This window comes from Acipenser ruthenus, chromosome 19 (genome assembly GCF_902713425.1).
Source record: "Acipenser ruthenus chromosome 19, fAciRut3.2 maternal haplotype, whole genome shotgun sequence".
NCBI classification, from domain to species: Eukaryota; Metazoa; Chordata; class Actinopteri; order Acipenseriformes; family Acipenseridae; genus Acipenser; species Acipenser ruthenus.
Window position 1 is genome coordinate 6,915,460 of NC_081207.1, and position 21,783 is coordinate 6,937,242.

General features: G+C 38.6%; 1 protein-coding gene across 1 annotated transcript in view; it reads left to right on the forward strand.

Moving 5' to 3' along the window:
* LOC117424564 (rho GDP-dissociation inhibitor 1-like) overlaps positions 1–21,783 on the forward strand; it is a 29,838-nt gene that overhangs the window by 1,756 nt on the left and 6,299 nt on the right. Inside the window, exon 2 of the mRNA XM_034041009.3 lies at positions 14,246–14,449. Coding sequence (XP_033896900.1) covers positions 14,260–14,449 — 190 coding nt within the window. The 5' untranslated portion in view covers positions 14,246–14,259. The remainder of the gene's footprint in view (positions 1–14,245; positions 14,450–21,783) is intronic.

The following is a 21,783-nucleotide window of genomic DNA, read 5'->3' on the forward strand; positions in this document are numbered from 1 at the left end:
TGCACATTTCCTATTTGTCTGATTTGTTTGTTTGAAAAACGATGAAATAGTTACAATATACCATTGGGAGTGTATATAATTTAACTTTGCATTTAGCAGAGTAGGTTATTACAGGAGCGAGGGTGGGGGCAGTTCCTAGACAAATGGACATAAGAGCCTGGGATACATTGCATGGTGAACGGTATGAGTCATGCCATGTATTGCAGGGAGATTTCTTCTGCTCTTAGACAAGCAAGGGTTCATGGAATGTAGATCAACCTACTGGACTGTTTCCAAATAAATCACAAATATGAATTCTGCAGCTGTTTTCTTATAGTCTTGGCAAATAAGTTAGCCAAGTTGAAAAATCTTGTATGTTTGTATTATAAACATTCCATCTATTAAACATTTATTCAGAGTCATTTACATAGCAGCGATATAAAGTTTTCAATACAAAATAACTATGTTGACATCCACTTTAAAGCCAGGTTGAATACAAAATGAAAGTAACCACATTCCACTCTTGTAAAACTTACTGTGCGTTTCTGTTTTGGTTGAGTCCAGTAACTAGACAATAAAGGTTGATAAATAATATGCTTTTCAATGAGACCTAAAAAAACATGCAACTACTGAAGACAATATTTTAAATTTGTGTGTGTGTGTGTGTTCAGAACAGTAATATTATACTGACACATGCTTTACTAGCTTACTGATGGTGTCCTGGCCCTATCTATGAAAGAATATTGGCTTTGTCTCCTGTGACAGTGGTTTAGTCTGAAACAAAATCACTTTGTTGTTGGAAGACAAGAGCCATATCTGCTCCAGTCCTTTTATGCATAGAAGGCTTCGTGTTTAATATACCAGGGGCTAGGTTGGGGTTGTACTGTACATACATTATTTGCTTTCTCTTTAAGTTATTGGAATAGGATGACCCGATTCTGCACTTTGCTAATGAAGACTACAGAAATGTTTTCTGACACCTGATTCCATGTTGGATATTGATCAGTTTACTGTATTTATGCTGCACCGTTAATAGATGCAGTTTTACATGTGCATGAATGTAGGTCATGGCGACCTGCTTTTCAGGTTGTTGAAGCCTGTATTTTATTTCCTTGGCTGAGAATCTGTGTAGACATTTTGCAGAACTGCTTAATCCATGTAAGATTTTTTACTGTTTTTGCTCCTCTGATTTGAGATTAAGCAGCTTCTATCCTTTTCCTAGCAGCAGCAACAATCGCTGTCTGCCTGGGCCTGTTTGAGCAGTCCTGTGTTTGTAAAAGGGAATAACTGTGGAACTTTGGCAGGCGATTTCTTAATCTTCTGGAGTCTGTTTATTGTTAAAGTCAATGCAGCTTGGAGCAGCGTATTGGCATCCCGGCCAACTGGGTGATGCACATCTTGGTTTTAATGAGAAACAAAAATACAGCGAACTAGAAGTAAAGACAGGTTTACGATCCTGTTTTTTTTGGAGCTGTATGTTGTGAGTTAGAGCTGAGTGAATAAAATACTGTAGTATTCCTCAAATTGTTTCTGTAACAATCTTGTGTAAGATTCCGATTCTTAGTATTTTAATTTTACTTCCCTGTGTGCCATGATGCAGAGCAAATTCTACAGTTTACTAGTGTGGAAATTCTGTGGAATTAACAGGACAAACCAAAATGAAGTAACCGAGGGGGGAGGGGGGAGGGGGGAGGGGGGAGGGGGGAGGGGGGAGGGGGGAGGGGGGGGGTTATGAAGTCAATAAGACACTTTGCAATATGCAGAGTGCTAAGCTGAAAATCTGAGTGTCAATCAGGGCATTTCCTGCTATTAGCCATTGGTGTTCAGGAGCTGTAGCATTTTGAAAAAGGCTTCATGGTGCTTACAGGTAAAGTAGATGGCCGGCTTCAACTAGAAGATCCATTGAGAATGAACTGGACACTTCAAATTAACAGGGAGTGCAGATGGCAATGTAGCTATTTTAGTGATTTCAGTTGTTCATAATATTATTGCTTAAACACCATCTTTCCAAAAAATAATGGTAACAAGTTAATGAGCTTGTCATGTTTTTCGAAGATGGATGAAGTGAATTCAGATAATTTCTTCCCATGACTAATTATTTTCAAAGCACATAAGCTTTGAATATTATGCCCTATCCTAGTAACATGTCAACAATGCTCCAGGCATTCCCTTCACTTGTATTTGAGTGGAATCCAAAATGAAATACGTCACATGTTTGTATAATATTTATTATAAAGTTCAATGACGCACTGAGCCGAATCTACAGGTCCATGCAGCTTTACTGTAGCCACCTGCCATTTAAAAAAATGAAAGCAAGTTCCTTGCCAAACAATTAAAAAAAAAAAAAAATCCCTTACTTTGTGGTGCTCTTCTTTTTAGATGCTCGTATCCAAGAGAATTCAAGTCACTGTGACGTTGTCGCATCTTTTTCCCTGCCGAACCCATTTACTGTTTAGTGATGCCTTTGTTTCCTGGCTCTCAGCTGATCGCCACTGTTGCACAGCAAATCCCTGTCTCATTTTGGTGTGTAAGTTATAATTGCTATGTATAAGATATGTCTTTCCAGTCCAGGAATCCGGTCCAGCCTGCATCTCTGTTGTTTAATTGAACCCAGGTCTGAACGTGATTTTGACCCAGTAGATCCACAAGTTGGTACCACTGAAGATGGGTTTCAGTGCTCGGACCCCTCCATGATCCAGCAGTTTCTTTTGATCTTGTTTCTACCTAGTTATTTACTATTATTATTATTTGTTTAGTTAGCAGACGCCTTTATCCAAGGCAACTTACAGAGAATAAGGTGTGTGAACTATGCATCAGCTGCAAAGTCACTTACAATTACGTCTCACCTGAAAGACAGAGCAAGGAGGTTAAGTGATTTGCTCAGGGTCACACAATGAGTCAGTGGCTGAGGTGGGATTTGAACCGGGGACCTCCTGGTTACAAGCCCTTTTCTTTAACCACTGGACCACACAGCCTCCAACTAGATTAACTAGATTATTCTCTTGGGTGTAGTGTCCTGACTTTTTCACAATATGTAAACCTGAATTTAAAGTAAACGTCCTTAGTTGGCAGTTTAACTGTTCACAGTTTGGGTGCATTCTTTAGGCCTTTTTTATATAAACATCTACTCCTACTGCTGTACTTCTGCAGTATATTCATAAGGAAGGTCATGGTATGCTATGATGACCTTTGGAAAGCAACAGTTACCGCAGTGCTGCAGAATTCAGAAGGTTGTGACAGAATGCTGGGAGACGAGGTTTTTGAAGTTTGTCGGGGTGGCGCGGTTATATTTCAAAGAGCTTTTAATTCACAGAGGTGGATGTGTTTACTCGTTTTCATTTCCAGTTCAGCAGGAAAATCATTTTGTTTCTTTATTTTGTCAAAGGATAGTACCTAGTACAAAAAGTCAAAATAACACTACGTGGATCTGTAGAAGGTTCAGAACCAGAAAGACAAAACCAGAAAGACAAAAAGAGAAGTTCATGCTTTAAGTTTAGAGGACGGTTGCAACAAAAAGCAACGTTGCCAAACACAACCATCAAAAAAAAAAAAGAACTTGCGGCAACTTAATTTCGCAGCCCTTGTGGTCAACCTAATTGAAACCAGCTGTTACGAAGCTACCTCCCATGAACACATGTTGACTTAGCCAGGACCTGCCGAGCCACATTCCTCCATTGAGGTCCGTCTTGCCCCACTGTCGACCCCCAGGAAAGTCTCAGCACTCGCAGCTCAAGCTGGTTCTTTTAGCCTTCCTGGGAGCCAGCTGGCTGGAGTTGTGTCCATGGAAGATTCATCAGAGCAGCTGGTCTGCCGTTCAGGAGCACTGAGCTGATGTGTACTTGAGTGGATCAGTGCCAGGGGGTCTCCAGACCTCAAGTACATAGAATGGAGGCCTATCATAGGGCAATCACTGTGACCATTTGAAATCTCAGACTTTATGTGCTGGCTAAGTAAAGTATTTGGTAAGCAAGCAATGCAAATTGAAACTTCAAACAAAAACTTGAATTTCACATAACTTGTAGGAACTCTTTTGCTTTCCCTTTGTGCCAGTTTCTTTTTTTCCCTGTATCTTTTTCTACGATCTTGCTGGGGGACACCAATAAACGAGTTTGTGACAACATTTGTCTCCTTAACTTGCTTCCATATAGATTTGCCCTTGATTTTAAGTGTGGATGAACAACAGAATCAACTTTTAAAAGAACAAAATAATGGTAACTTGCTAGCCTTGGGTATTGGATGTTTCCATTTTAACATTTTCAAGCCTTGGTATTTGCCCATCCTCTTGTGAAAGTGAAGCACTGTGGTGACTGTGGAAAAAGTGTTTATTAATTTTTGTTTGTCTCATGGAACCTGGCAGTATACAGTCACTCCATCTAAATAGTTAGTCCTGTATCCAGAATTACCTAATTTAAAGTAATTACATTTTTTTTTTGCAGTGCAAATGATTGGGGAAACGATTGACACCACATGATGATGTTCATATCCAGCTTTTTACAGCTTACTGTGCAGAGAACAATGAGTACAGTAGGCCTGGCTTGGAAAAATAAGGCTTAAATACATGGTTCTTGCACCATGCTCTTTGTTACTGGGGAGGTTAGATATCCTGCAGAGAAGTCTAATATGATGTCCGCTAATGTCACAAGCACTGTGGCTATTTAATTAGCATGCAGTGTGCGTCTCCCTCAAGGCTACCACTGTGTTGAATGGGCTGCAGTGCTGTTATGATGGATGTCTCTGTCTGACTCCTGTCCCTGCTGATGCAGCTCAATTGTCAAAGTCCCCTGCTGTACACGTTGACTGATTTTAATTAAGATTACAAGCCTGCCTTTCTTCATTCCTTGCCCCTGAATCGGAGACCGCCTTCTCGCGCAACATGCACTTTCTACCCCCAGCTTTCATGTAAACCAAGTAACTGATTATCTACTGTAATTCTAGCAGTGCTGCTGGGATGGAGTAATGCAGATTGACTATTTTTTTCTTTCTAGGATTTCTCAAAGAGCTGTTGCATGAGCTTTTCTAACACAGACCCACTCCATTTTAAGACCAACCAAACGGATATATTTGTTTTGGCGTAAAAGTTCAGTAGATCCCTCCTAAGCTTGCTGTCTCCTTGTGAGAACCGTGTTGATCTTAGCTAACGAAAGCTGCGCTTAAACAAAAGAACAAGGGTCCTCCCTGCAGCAGAGGACTTCAAGCCATTGTAAGAGACAGGAAACTGTGTAGGCATGCTTCAAGCTGATAAAACCGAGCAAGTAACAATGTGGGCAGCCCTAGGAAGCGAAGGTGGGGGGTAGCCTAAATTGAAGTTAAAGGAGAAGCTCTGCCGATAATGCCTGTTTTTGTATGTTCAGTGCTCAGCTGTTCCATTTTCACAAGTGTGCACTTAATGCACCATTTTTCATTTATTGTAGTACTATCCCTGGGGCCTGCTTTGTCTAGTCTAGCACCTATGGAAATTGGTGCTTTTGGGACTTGCTGTCCTGATATGTTCTCTTTACTCTGACTGAAGTGTTTTGCTACAGTATCGTCTAGCTTGCACTGTTTTGATGTCAGTGTAGTAAATATGATATTTTTTTTTTTGTAATTTATTAGTTAAGACCCTTATTGGAGATCTAGAATGTCTGTCTTTGAATTAAGTGAGTGATTTGTCTGACGCATGTGTGCTTTAATTTGAACTTCTGTGGTTATCACAGGACAGTCTGGGTAAAACTCTTAAGTCTTTGGGTCTGTCTTCTACAGTATTTACATATGCACAACATGGTTTTAAACTGAAAAGCATAATAAAATCAAATTGAACCACAGTACTCCTTGGCCAAATAAATTGAAAAAAAGCCAAGCTGCATCTTGAACATAGGATATACATAGTATTCCGTGTTTGCGGTTTATTCCGAATTTTACCGAAAACTGACTGGACATTGGTTTTTACTGATCTATACCCGATTTTTGTCTCTTAAATATTTTCCCCATACTATTTTCTAGGGAATACCCAATATTTTGATGAAAATGCTGTTTTATTTTGACTCTGACGTTGTAATGAGCAGCCCTACACTGTATCCTAGGGTACAGCAAACGTTTGGACATCGGAGGATCAAATAACGTTCAAACGTCGTTCCCTGTCACTTCACAAACACATTATCACCTGACGTGGGTCAGATGAGGCAGAGGATGCATAGCGCTGCACATACTGTTGCGTTGAGGTACATGTTCACGCTGACAATAAAAGAACATACTGAAAAATAAGCGACACATTAAACTAAAACAAAAAAGTGAACTGAGAGACAAGCAATCCATTTATGCGGCTTTTACACGCACTTTAATAAAAGAGAGAGCAGAATGACTGTTAATGAGTTTGTCGTAGCGCTGTGCTTTGCTGGACAGCCACTGTATATTGCAGAGAGGTATGTATTGGTGACTTCGTGCAACAGTACTGTCTGTCCATCAGCTAAAACACTGGCCAACCCCGACAATCTTAATCCTAAATATTTGATGGAAAGTGGTGATGCTTTAGTTGGTAAATTTGTATGAAATGCATTGATGGAAATGTCCAGTGTGATTTGACCCGTCTCCCGATGGCTTGCACCACCCAGTTCTGTCAATTTTCTTTTTATGATTTCAAGGCGAATAAACCTGACTTGTTTTGTGCTGATGTCATGTTTATATCTTCTGTAGATACTATTTCCATCAGCACAGCGATTGCCTAAACGTTCGCAAAGTACCAGCTAACTTGGGAAAATGTGGCTTCGACTTGCACAGATTGTGCTTAATCATACATGCCAGGGACATTAAACTTAATCAGAAACCAGAACTGCTACGCATCATAATTCACATGTAAAGTGTGTACACTGAGATTGTTTTCCCCCAGTTTTTTTTCTACCGGTGTTTCAATTAAAAACTACTTTTTTACCAATTTTTATCCCTATTTTATAGATGTAAAATAAACTGAACAGTTCCCAGAAAACGTGGAACACGTGATATACAGCATGTAAACGGCTGTGACTAACTGGTGCTTTAGTTTTTATAACTATTTCCATCATCAGATTTTTTAATGCACTTCTTTGAAAACAACCTTCTCTTGTTGGACAACCTAATTTTAGGTCTTGGCTGTCCTTGGAATAATTTAAGATAATGCTCTTGCAGAAGCAACTCTCTTCCAAATAAACTGTGCCTTCAGATATCAGGTATGTCTAAATTCAGACAGCCTGTCAACTGAAGTGCTGAAATGTAATTATTTTTCCCCTTAGCATTTAATTTCCTTTTGTTGAAGAATCAAAAGCTATACTTTCTTCCTGATGAAGGTACTGCACTCTGGTAAACCAATCGTACAGTGAACGTCTTTTTTCAAATTTTTTTTAATGGATGTGTAGCTAAGTGTTTTGTCAAGGTCCCGAGCTGTCAACCATGATTTATAAGAAACTAATCAAGTCGACACATGTTTTGCTAATGCCATTATCGGTGACACAAAAATGATTAAGGCATTAGCTAAAATGTTTGTCCACAGTACTTGTCATAGTGGCAGTAAAACGACCTTTTAACTACAGCTGTACAAGTTAGGTCATACAGACAAATGTTTCGGTTAATGCCCTCTTGTAATATGCCATCTGGTAGAAGCACAGGTGTATGAGGGTGTTGCTTTAAACACCGATGTTTAATCCCTGACCTGTGCTTGGCTAGGAATTCAAACCGTTTATTTGACTGACTCATTCTATTAAGCTCATAGTGGGCTGTGTGGCGCCCAGGGCTAATGGAACTGCAGCAGACTGCATCCTCGTTCAGAGATTTTCTGTAATGCGCAAGAGTCAAGCAGCATGTTGACATTTTGATGTTTTAAAGTAAATGTAATGAAATGTCTGATTTATACATTTTAGAAGTGAAAACTCCCACAAACCAAAATAGAATTGTATTTATTCAATTACTAAATGGCTCACTCCCTTATCCTGGAGAATATTTGTTTCTCTCTCTCTCTCAAAAATAAGCAGATTTATACAAAGAAATATACTGATCATATAAATGAAAACACACTTGTAATTGTATAATTTGTAATTGCAATGCAATTGTAGTTAAACCTTGGCAAACCTGTGTAATTATACTGTGTAATTACAGTCCAATTACACATCTTTCCAAGCTCAGTCATTCGCAGTTCCATGTTGTGTTTTACACGGAGCAAATATTGTTCTTGTATTTAACCACTGACCCTATTTGTTTAAAAAATATACGTATAGTAGACAAACAGCGATTATTATTATTTTTTTTTTTTTAGGAATAAAAAAAAAAATGACTCGTGTTTTAAATGATGGGTTTAACATTCATAGTCACATGTGATTTCATTCTGTTAATTTCAATTTAGAAATAAAAAAAAAGGAAAACTACTTCTCTCTTGCACATGTTGTAAATTATGAATATATGTGTGACTGGTCCTCATGTCTCATTTTTTAAGATGCTTATTCAGGATATCTTTACATATCCCAAGGTGTCCCGATAAAGCAGGGATAACTGTAATAGTGATGTGTGTAGCAATGTGTTACTTTTTGGTGTAATTGTAGTCTTATAATTGCGATTTACAGCAGCATAATTCTAATTGGACAAAATATCATTGTAATTTCAGCAAACTGTACTCTTATTATAATTGACCTTGGTTCTGCTGCAAGGTGGTGGCAGGGAAGGGATTGGGTTTATCAGAAAAATACATCTATCCACAAGGCTTCATTTATCTGGTTAGAAGGCCCCTGCCACAACCAAAAATATTGGTATCTCTTTAAATGCCAGAATCACGCAAACTTTGAAAAAATGATATTGGAGTTTAAGCTCGTAACAAGTAGTTGTACACCACCTGCTATGGAACTGTGCAGTGCACTAATGTTGAGCAGTGCGTATGTAACTAAGCAACCACTTCAGAATCTGGGGATGACAGGCGTTAGGGGCGGGGCATTGCTGTGGTTCATTTTCCCTGTCGTTCTTATTCAATCCTTTCCTAACAGGAACCATATGTGAATGAAAAGAAGTGAAAAACAAAAAATTGTGCGACTGTCTCAATACCCCCCAAAAAAACCTCAAAGCTCTTTTCATGCATGATTACTGGAAATTTCTGCATCATTTTAGTTAACTCACATGTTTACTTGTTTTATTGGAAAGTTTCCTGTGGCTGTGTCTCACAATAGGACACTTTTTTTAAATGTCACAGCTGTCTTAATTGATTATTGCGCTTTGTGATTTGATATTCTATAGTCTGTTTTTTTTAATTTTTTTTATAGAAAGAGCAGTGCTGTGTAATGTTTGTACCTCCCCTCTTGGTGTAAGTGCTGTGAGATCAATAGTAAATGGTGTCCAGCAATGCAATGTGTCCCTGCTGGAGTGTGGGTCGATGGAAGCATGTGCAGGGTTTTCCCCTGAGCAAGATTCCATACCCAAGTAAACAAGTGTGCTCCATTATGGAGCCAGCAGCTGACAACAATAATTGCTTCTGTGCATGTTAAAGACCATAGACCTCGCATGAATTTAACAAGAAAACCCAACAGCAAATTTGGTTCACTTTCAAATTCAAGACCAAAAGTAAGGAGCTGATGAACATTCGTGCATGAGTCTAATGCCTTTACTGATACCAGGGTAACGGTTTAAGCTCCCCACACTGAACACTGTTGATTACCTGGTCTTCATTCACTCCGTCATCTTTAGCCGACAGCTGGATAATGCTTAAGGGACGCAGAGTTACACTTTAATTAAGGAAGTTGCTGAAGTTTCTAATTATTTGCTAATTATTTCATTGCTGCAGCTTCTTCCAGGCTTATAAACCAAAGGTACTGTAGTTGGTGTAATTTTTTTTTTTTTTTTTTTTTTTAGATAGGAGTTCTGTTGATCTTGCTGTTTTTCCCATCAACCTCTATGCTTGTGTGAATTGAGTGTTGTTACCATGGATTGCAGATATATATCTGTTTGAACAGTTTGTAAAGAAGTGTGATAGATGAACTCTGTATACTCTTACTGGAACAAACCATCTATAACATGAAACATTTCACAAACTTATTTGTTGATCACTGAAACCTACTCCAGTTCCTTGCTCAATAAGATTTGGAGTGGTGTAATAAATAACCTCCAATAGATTTAAGGTGATGTGTAATAATTTGTTCCACTGATGTTATGATAGTTATTAACATCTGTCTAATGTAATTTTCCACTACAGGGTTCTCGCCCCGCTGAAAAAAACTGATCTGTCTGACTTGCAGATGCTACTGTGAATATGTACATATGCACCAAAAACAAAAAAAGCGTATTCCTTTTGTTTTTGGTATCGTAACAATATGTACCCAGGTGCTTGTGAGAGGTATTGGGGGTTCCTATATAGAGGCTGTACGCCTTTAAGAAGAAAAGCATGATGGGATATCAGCTGAACACTTGTCAGCAGACATACAAATGCTTAAATGCAGAGGTGCTGGATTATTACACTCCGGTTTCATGCAACAGTTATGATGGAGACCAAACGTGTGCGAGTACTGTTGTGTAAAAAATGGTTAAAATGAACAGTTGCATTCAAAAAATGTGGAACAGTGAAAAACAGATAGACATGCATTAACAAAATGCCCTGAAAACTTAACATAAAGAAAACAATTTAAATGAAGCAATAAGCTCAATAATTAAGCTAAAAAATAAGTGAAAAGGTTATTTTTTTTTTTTTTGGTGAACTCCAATAACCCTACGTTATCTTTCCCCAGAGCGCCCAAATAAGCACAGTAATTTACCATAATAAACAGTAATGAAAAAGAAAATTTACAACATAAAAAAAATGCAACCAGATATAGTCAACGAAAAACAATACATTATTCTAATTCTTTGTCGTATTATATATAAGGTAAGGCAAGTTTATTTTTCCATTAAAAGTGCTCCCGGCTATAATGTTCTGCCATCCGGCTGTACAGAATTCCTGGGGAGAACCCTGCACTAGGTAAAGTTATTCTACTCTGCAGTTTCTTTTTGTAAATTGTCCGCTCCCTTTTTGACAAAACTTGCTTTTTGAAAAAGATTCAGAAAACATAGCTGTTGAATCCAGAAATGTCAAAAGTGTTTTCACTAAACCATATGAATCCCTCATGGCAAAACCTACTTCTAGGATCTAAATTAAATCCTGACCTCAAACATGTATCCTTGTTAGCCATCCTTTTGCAGCCCAGTGTGTGATTCTGTTGCTTGTGTTGAGAGTTAAAGTAATCCAGATGCTAGTAAAGTGCCTTCAACCGCACTGTGGTGCAAGAAACACCACAGTGAAGAAAGCAAGACCAGAGAGTGTACAGAACATGCAAAGTCTCTGATCAGTGAACCGAAATGACAGTGCTGTGTTTAACAAATTGGTGTTCTCCCAGTAAATTGTACTGGAAGAATAACAATCTGCTTTTTCAAGTTGCTGCACTTTTTACTAATCCTTCTGGTAGTTGATATAAATATTGGTATTGGGGAGGGGGTGGGGGGGATGCATTTAAGGATTTTTGTTACACATTTTGTTAGTTGCACAGCTCTGGTAAAAATGCTAGACAAATACCCAACAAAACGACTTGCTGCTTCACAGTATTTTGGCAAGTCATGTTTGTGTTGGTCTTCAATGTAAGTAACCATGTCCAATTACAATTACTTCCCTTCTCATCTTTGCATATTATACTGTAGTATACATTTTCTATCTTGAAAAAAGATTGCCTTCCTCTTACTTGTCTTCTTGCACCTTGTTATTGGAACTAAACAAAAGTCAAGCAAACTTTCCAAATAAATCATCAGGGAGTTGTGAATTCATCAACTAGGACATTTGTAACTAGTGTCCTGCAGCAATGGACTGGATTGAACTGCTGTTCACTTGATATGAACTAATACAACGCAACTCAGTATCTCTGGTAACAATTAAATGAGAATCCTGAAAAGCATAAACAGTCTATAGTTGTATCTCTGGCCAACACATTGTCACTTTTTATATTTATCACTTTTCTATTCTTTTTAAGCAGCTTTAAGCATTTATTTCTCTTAAGTGGGATGCTAAAACCCAGCATCTCCGTTCCTGTTCAAACCACTGATTTGTAACCGGTGACTCAGACTCTTCAGAGCTATATTCTGGTGCAGAGGGAAATTGCAGTTACTGAACACCAGTCTCTGCCTGCCAATTAAGACAAGCAGCTGGTAATCTGGAAATCCCAACTGCTGCAAATTCTTGCTTCACCAAGGCCTGCTGCTGTTGAAACTGTAGCTGTTTTGCCATCTGTATTTGCATAAACCGCAAAGCACATTTGTGGCATTTGTTTACCCTAATTGGCATTAAAAAACCTCCTAGATTCATTTTAAGTGACATACTTTTTTATTTTTCTATTTCTTGCCGGGAGAGGCATTTGTTCAAATGTATAGGTATTTTTATACAAAGAAACGAATATTACTATGTGATGAAACTCTGTTCTTATTTTGGGTGCTTTGGATGGGCCAGTGAATTTCAGCCTGAGGGACAATGGGATGTTTTAAATGTTGACAGAATGCACCTGTGTGGGGATCCATGCTGCAGATTGCAGTACCTTTAGGAGCTTACAAGTTAATTACCTGCAAACTTACAGTTTATCAGTTTTGGCTCTTGGTTAATTGCTTGCAATATCTTGTCTGTTGCTGTAGCTACCAACTGTGTCTTTCTACACCATTTAACAGTTTCTCTCTCTGTCATCCAAAATATATTGCTGCAGTCTTGAAAGTCATTTTCTGAAAGTAATTTGGTTCGTGGCACAAACGGCTCGCTTATGTTTCATCTTTCTTCTGAACGCTTTAGGGAAGGCTGAATCAAAGAGAGGTTTCACCTTTTTGAAGTCGCAGCTGTTTTGAGCTGGATTAAATAAGAGTGTGGAAGATTATAGCTGTCAGTTTTGTATTTATAGGATTCATTCTGAAAGTTGACATTAAAGGTAGCTGCCTTGCAGTGTTGAAGGGAAGCGTTTTCTTGGACTGCTTTTAAAGAAACGGAGAACATGGCACCCAAATAACATGTTCTGCAATTCGAAATGACATAACTGGCACACTAATTTGTATCTTCTAAATCAAGACAACCTTCCAGTAGACACATTTATATTTGGAGCTCAGTGAGCAGGTCCAGTACATACAATGTAAAAGTATCCCTGCTTAATCCGTAGATCTTTTGTTTTAATAAACTGCATAGCAGGTCCCAATGGTCTGAGCTGGTGTGTACAATGGATGCAGTCAGTGCAGCTAAATGACCAAGCTGCCGGAATCGATGGGCAGTATGGGTTCTTTTGGCAGCCGATTTAGCAGGAGCTAATGGGTTCATTTCCTCTGTGTAATTGTTCGGCAGGTCAGAGGCGGAGTTGGAACATCACACTGGGGCTTTCTGCAGTTCATCTTCATACGATTACACATTCCTATTAGCGCTGTACTTGGCGTGTGGTATATGTGGATGTAGTCATTAGTTCCTGAATTTGATTGCCTGGGTTACTTGATGATTCATTATTTCAGAAAGTCTAACCAATCCTGTTGTATCTGATCCCTGCATTGCTCTACTTTTTTAATACGCAGGTGCTGTATTACTTTAGATTTCAAACACATTAATACATGCTTACACGTATGTTCAGTAATGCACCATTGAGATAGTCAAACCATTTCCTCTACTAAAACCTATTTCGACTTGGATATAGATTCTCCCCCCTAAAGCTTGTCAGAGATTAGCTTTCTATTTCTCATCTTGCATTATATGAATAGAAGTCATTCCCTGGATTTAAACTGTGCAGCTGTGGCTGAATCCCTTATTGTTGGGATGACAGGATGCTTCATGTTTGTGTGGCGGCAGTGCTTCCAGCCTTCAATTCAATTCTGGATCCTGCAGTGAACATGTGGGAGGATGGCTCACAGCTGTGGCTTTCTTCTCTGTCTGCGAGTGATTCATCTTGGTTCCTGTTTTTCATGTGAAAGCATTGTAAAAGTTGTGAACGTATTGGTTTTGGAGGTAGCAATAGGGCAAGGTACCTTTCAGAGAATTTCCGTTTTAGGATCCAGCTTGTGAGATTAAATGTATTGTACATGTTTACATGAACACTCTTGATTTGTGAAGTAGAATAAGCAGACTGTTAGAACACTGCGGAATTGGATCTATTTTTGTCAAAGGAGTTACAGTACACAAGAACTACAGTAGCTGCCCTTTTAAAGAATTATTTGATGCTAGTCTACCCTTCATCTCCAGGATAAAATTACATATATTCCACCTAAAAGTTGACACAAAACAATCTTAACGGGTCTGATTTTCTTATTCCAGGTTTTTAGCGGACGATGGCAGAGCAGGATCCTACCCCCGAGCAGCTGGCAGCGATCGCAGCAGAGAACCGGGAAGAAGAGTCCTCGGTGAACTACAAGCCACCAGCGCAGAAAACCCTGCAAGAGATCCAGCAGCTGGACCAGGACGACGAGAGCCTGCGCAAGTACAAGGAGGCTCTGCTGGGAAATGTCAGCACCACAGTGGGTGAGTGATTTCCCCTCTCTACTGTGGCATGGAGTCTTCACAGCACACAGCCTGTTCTGGAAACCATGCTCGATCAACTCTGTCCAGTCCCAGTGATCTGCATCCCGATCCCTTTGCAATAGGGGTGAGGGATCCCGTTTTAATCTTATTGCTGAAACATCAGAAATTAAGCATGGTTAAACTAGAACATATTTGTAACCATTACAAATAAAATACCTGAACACTGTTTTAAAAAAAAAAAAAAAATCCATAAAATATATGGGTATGGATTACTGTAGCATTGATCAGATTGAATTATTGAGGATAAGGTGCCTAGCACTGTACACACCTAACCTCGGTATAAACACTTAGGCTATTAATAGCCGTGCATGACATTGGTAATTAGGTTTTTGAACACTGCGTTCTCTGCTCTCGCTCTGGTCCACTTGGAGCATTCCTGTTTTAACCTGACCCTGTTGGCTGTATTTCACACATTAGCTGCAGTTTTAATATCAATTACTGAGCACCCCGCTGCTGCTGACAGTTTCTACACATGGGTGCAAGGAACTAAAAATCAATTTGCTGCCTCCAACATAGTGTGCCATTAAAGAGACCAGACAAGCTCATTAGTCTCCACACTCCCGCATTCCCTCAGCTACAGGGACATATCTACCTGCATTGTATCTGAGGTATTCATGTGATAATCAAAAACATGCAAGGCTTTTTTATCCTGTGTGTCTGCAGAATACCTTCTTTATGCCAGGATTATTGACTTCCCTGCAGGACAGGCTGGAAATAAGGTTGGAAAAAAGTGTCCTGACAGGGAAGCTGTAAATAAGCTGAAGAAACAGGATACAGTAGTTAATGGGCTTTCAATGAAGGTTTTCAATGCGTTGGTTTCTTCTGCATCTGTTTTGCTTTGCAAGGAAGAGGGGGGTATCTTGTAACATGTGCTGTTGTCCAGACCTGTGGTTTGTTATAATGTATAATTACAATTACACTAAAAAGTTACATAAACCACTACACACATTAACATGTTTACTCTATTTAAAATAACCCAGCAATAATCACAGGTACAACTACAGAAGTATACTATACATTTTCTTTTCTTCAAACAAATGGGGTCACCAGAAGTTGGTGAGAATACAAGAATGTGCTTTTGGTACATTTTTATGATGGTTTAAGTGCTATGCAGGTGTCAGTGTTTAAACCATATCTACATACACACACAAACTCTTTTATATTCCATTCTGATGTATATTGACAGCCCTGGTTAGTATTTCCCAAGTTGCAAAGACAACTACAAAGTTGGTGTACCAAGGTTCAACTACAATTGCATTGTAATTGCAATTAATTACAAATTACACAATTACAATTGTAATTCCCCCCAGGTCTGATAAGCACCAAATTAAGAATTCAAACCAATAGATCACGAAGGCCAGGAAATCAATAGCCATAAGAAGACATTTTCATTTCCAATTTGACTTTCTTGTGAAGGTATTAAAAGCTTTTTTTTCTGGAGCAATAGACCTGGTTTTATTTATTGATACTTCATCTGTGGTCCCAGAGATGTAACTGTTGAAACAGCTTTCACAAGTGTATCATAGTTTTTGCAGATTTGAAGAACCACATTTAATACAGGAGCCATTTAAGTGTGAATGATCACTCAAGTAACCTTATATGGTTAACAGTAGCATTGTAGCAATTATTTGAATAATCTTCATCACACATATTGCAGTCATCAAGTTTTTCATGCATTTAATTGGTCTCCCTCTTTTACAAAAAAAAAGTCATTTCACTGGGAATGAAGTTTGTAAAATACATTTGTACTGCTTCCCCTCCCTAACCCCAGTTATTAATTAATGAGCCTGATTTTCCATACAGTAGGCCATTATGTCCTTGTATTTTTTTTTGTTTGTTTGTTTGTGCTGGAATCGTATCAGATTAATTCAACCATATTATGTTTTGGGTAAATAAAATCCGCAAACTTGCCATTGAGTTTTATTTAGTTAATTCTACAAAAAAAGAATTAATAGGTAGATTAATCAACAAGATTAGTAATTGTTTCACGCTTCACTGTCCAGTACCCATACTGACCCTAAACTGAGTTGTGGTGCCTGTGTGTGTAATGAACTCACTGACGCCATGTTATTTAATGGTGAGCTGCTCTAAAATGGAGAGTTCTTTGAAACCTTGCGTTCAAACAGCCTTGTCAGTTTGTAACTTCGCTGTAGACAGGAAGTGATGCTTGTGGGTGGCTCTGTGTGTTTGCCTTATTAGGTTATGATCGGATCATACTGTCACAGATTGCCTGACATCTCAATCTGCTTGTGGGTTTGAGCAGGTGTCAAACTGCTTCTTGTGCTGTCAATTTCTCGTGCAGCAGGATGTTTCCGTTTTTTGGCTGTTTCATTCGCTAGCTGCTCTGTGGACGATTTTTGAAAAAGCACAACTGAGCTCGACAACAGCCTAAAGCCAACGTGATTTTAAAAGCGGAATTTAGTGAAGTCATGGTTCAATTTTCCAGGTGCTTTCAATTAAGAGCTTCTAAATGTTAACACAATGTTGACATAATGTTTGCTATGGTAATGGTACTGTTTGTGCATGGTCTGTTCTATAAGTTTCATTGAATTGTGCCATGAATAACATGAAATATCATATTTTTGGTCTGTTATACCTGCTGCTTCTGCTAATTCTATTCCCTCGTTTCAAAACCATATTTATTTAGGATATATATATAATTTTTTTTTTTTTACACAATTTAATGGAGAGCAGAAATGCTTTTTTCTTTTCTTTTGTCAAACTCTGGATGAAGCTTTTGTCTCTGATCTCTTGCAACACTAGAGCCATCAAAGACAGAAACTTGGCACCAATACAAGCACTGCACCAGGCTGTGAAACCCTGGATACGGCACTGTAATATTATTTGACTCAAATGGATTAACAGCGATGGCTGTTTTTGGGGAGACAACTTGCACAAGTTTCCTTAAGGGCACAATATCCGGATGTCAAATATAATTAACATGAATCTGAAATAAGAATTGCTTGAGGGATAAGTAACTGATTTATATGGGACATTTCCTTCAACAGCATCACAAATTCTTCTCTCTGGAAACATTTTGGGTACTGAAATAATTGGCTTATAATTAAATTTGTTTACATATTTTGCTAGGAACTGAAACACAACCAAAATAAATAGAAAAAATAACATCTAAAATATGGTGGTTTTTAGCATATATTATGAGCTGACCAAAGTAGTAATTATAGTACATTATTAAAATGATTATCCGTTGAAGATGATTGCATTCTGTGTGTGATCATCTATGTTCACAGTGCACAAATAGCAGTCCATCCATGAGAGTATTTAATTTGTAATACAGTGAGAATACTCTTCCAACATCATATTTTTCAATAGAAAAATTGGGGGAAAAATGTTCTGCATGGAATTACAGGGAAAGTGAAAATAAAAATGTGCTCTTAACTATATCTCAGTCTCTTCAACCTGCTCCTCTGGATCCTCTTATTTTTCCTTGTGCTGGTGAATGAAAAACCACAGCGTCACATTGGCACAAATACATTGCAGGCTGGGCAGAAATCTCTGACAGTGCTTTATTTAAGCAGTCATTCTGCCAAGGTAACGTAACAATATCCACAGCTGGCTCTTCCCTAACTCCTTCTGTACCATTTTCCTGAAATTGAGTAAATCGACAGCAGAATCTCGCCTAAACGGGAATTTAGATTGGCTTGTAGAATTCACAAGTACAGTATTTTATATCTGGCAACTCACATTAATGGGCAGAAAGGGCATCCCCAAAAATAAATGCATCTTAACTTATCCCCTGCTGTGCCTATATATGAATATGGATATATTCTATTTAGTATTTTTTATAGATTTAACTTGGCCATATATTATTTAAAGTAATTGAAGCTAACAAAACAGTTACATAAAATGTCTCCACCATTCTAGTTCACGTTCTAGGTCTCAAATGTGCAGTTTTGAAAGAAACACATGTTACAGCACATGTTAATTTCAAAACATATCTGGTACTCCACTAGGATAAAAAAAACTGTTAGGAGGCCATAACCAGTCGGCTGCTTCCCCGTTGACTGACATGTTTCCAACAGTAACATGCTTTGACCCAGAAGACACTGCTGAGGTGAAATGACCCAGCAAGTACAAGTGGAAACTGATAACCCGAGAATAAGGCATAGAAAGAGTGTTTCTGAAGTAGTACCAGATATCATGATTTCAAATTCAAATACATGTGTGCTATAACATGTTTATTTTAAAGAAATAGAAAGCAGGTGCTGAGTGGAGATATATATTTAATAACCATTTCTCTGTGGTTCTCTACCATGGATACTAAATAAACTGATACTAAAACACACATATAGGTTAAAAATCTTTACAATTGGCTTAATTCATTTCAAGCGCATCCACTAAATTGGTACTAGAACAGGAACCTGAATCTAGATTTCGCCACCATCTCCTTTAATTGAATTCATTATGCCTTTGATAATGTTGGCAAAGAGGTGCCTGGTATACAAAGCATCAGTCTCTGCATTGAAACCTCAAGACAGAGCGAACCCAGTGTGAGGCACAACTAAAGATCACAAAAAGAAAATGAGTGCTGGTGACTAATCTGAATACCTGACTGGGATAGCAAATAGTCCTGTATAAATCCAACCGAGAGATTGTGTGCTCTTCTCAGAACAGAGAAAGAATATTGAGCCTTCTCTGCATCTTTATTCATCGTTCAGAAGGCGGCCATGCTGCAGCTATGTGGTTCACTGCAGCTCTGCGGTTGCGTTTCCTGGAACCCCTTGTGGGGTGGGGACTGAGGAGCAGCATTGTGCTGCAAGCTGCAGTCAAACCTTCATTTAACAGATGCAGGGCCTTTACTGAGACGAGTGGCTTCCGCAGGATTTTTTCTTTGTTACATTCTGTTAGTTTGCAGGCTAATTTGTGCAGGGATTTATAGTGTCTTGGCCAGGTAACAGGACCAAAATGTGTTTATTTTTTATATAAAGTGATTGGTCAAAAATGACTAATGTTGTTTGTAGATATTTATTATATTAAATACATTATTTTATATATTTCATAATACAATCCTCCTGGTCACCCAGCACAAAAATGCATTAAAAGAAAGAAAAAAAAAAAAAAAGCAAGGCTTACGATCCATCAGAATCTGTTTTTATTTAGATGCAGGAGAAATATGATCCTTCGTTATGGGAAAAACAGGATTTTATTAGCCTTTGGGCAGATTTGATTTTTTTTTTTTTTTAAATCTTATGTATTTATTTTCAAACCCATGTTTTCCCTTCTCTGCCTTGAAGGCAGCTTCTTGCTGGAATCGGGATATTTCTGTGAGCCTGATCATCGGTGGGCTTGCAGCCAAACCCCTTGGCCTGGTTTTGAAGCCAGCTCTCATGTTACTCTGTAGGAATCCGCCTGACCAGTGCTCTTTGGGAACTCTGCATCATCTCAGATGGGGTGAGCACAGTTCAAACGCACTCTTTAACATAGAGGCTTCCAAATCAAATTCATAGACCATGAGGTCACTGGGTGACAAAGCATCACATGAGCGCTTGCATTTTTGCATAAGGTGTGGTTAAACTTGAGGGATGAATCATGGTTTTAATAGTTTTTTCTATTCCTTTTTTAAAAGTTACAGAATCACTGACTGTACAGGCAGGCTTACTTGTGTAAACAGCAATTAAATTGTCCTTTTTTTAGAATGACTTGGATTATGCTCACTTGTATTTTATCTCATTGAATATGGGGAAGTGCTTCATCTCCCCTCCCCCCAATAATATTTAAGAGACTACAGAGGTGGCAGGTTTGTTCACACTGGGTCACTCGTTTAGTGCTTGCCATATGGACATTGCTAGGTCAATTCCACTCCTGCCTTAGCTCAGCCTTCATGGCCATTGCTTCTGGAAACCTACTCTTTGTATTTGCACATGCATGAGCAGACTGAACTACTTTGAATAATAACATAGGGCTTGTCAACAACCTGCCTGGTGTTGCATTGCAAGACTTGCTTCAGTTTACTGCACTTTTTATACTGATCTGCTTTTGAATTGAATAGTAATAGAAAATAAATTACAATATCCTTTTTTAAACAAAGCAGACACATGTTCAGGACGCATTAAATAGCCATTAAATGTAATGGTGATCTAAAGCTAAATATTTGTTCTGGGGATATTCTGAACTACAGGTTGGGAACGTCTGGTCTAACACGCAGCAGTAATTAGCTGAAGAAATTAACAATTCATAATAGGTACAGTACTAATGGTTTAGTCTTGCTGTCAATTTGAAAGAACTATTCTACTTATTTGTGTATTGTAACTGGTACACTGCTTCGAGTTCAAACCTATAAAGTGTGTGTGGGGGAGAAGGAGTTGGAATAATTAGGCTCCACATGTGCAAGCCATGTGTACAGTAGGTTTTAAGATTGGATTACACAAATGCTGTTGTGAAATAGGCTGTAAAAGGCAGCAGTTGGCGCGAACGAAACAAGCTTGTGTTTCTTTTGATTGTTTTGATAACAAAATCAGATCAAGTGACCACACTGAAACAAACCTTCATCTGAGCACAGTTAGCATGATTGCACAAGCCGAGATACTGATGAGAACCAGGAACGCATTGTATTCCATACTGTTACATCCTTGTCTGTTTAGTTTGAAAAGCTTAAATTCGGTAGTGAATGCCAGGCGAGCTTCAATTGGAAACTCTTCAAGATCTGATCTGAGACGGTGATCAGTAACATTTTAACTGGACTGCTATACAACTCAGCAGGATCCCGCACACGTATAGGAAAACCTGGTGATTTCTTTTATATGGCTCTCCAGTTATTGGAAGTAGTTTGGGTTTTGCAATCTGCCATCAACTTGGGCGATGACAATACGTTCCTATTATTTGAAGCTCAAATTAAATATTCAGTATTGTCGTGAGAACGGCATCTAGCCAATGTGAGCTGAGGTCAGGAGGGTAACTCTGTTGGCAGTGCAGAGAAATCACAATAGGGGTGTGAGTGAATGCAGCTGACGTTTACAATCTGTCATGCAAAGTGGCAGGGTTCTCTGTTCTTGGACCTCCTTTGACTGCAATGAGGGGGTGGTCTGTCTTCTGTTACTCACAGCAGATAGTGGATGCGTGATTGAAAGGTTTAGCAACATTTGTGCTATCTTTGTTTCACTTAGCACCCAGTAGCTGAGGAGCCGCTTATCCAAGTGATATGAGACATTTTTTTACGCGCAAGTTATTGGGCATGTCAATCTCTGGGGCTATAAGGTGGTGTCTTTTTCTACATGTATGTAATATTGTACGTACATGTTTTCTTGTATCCAGAG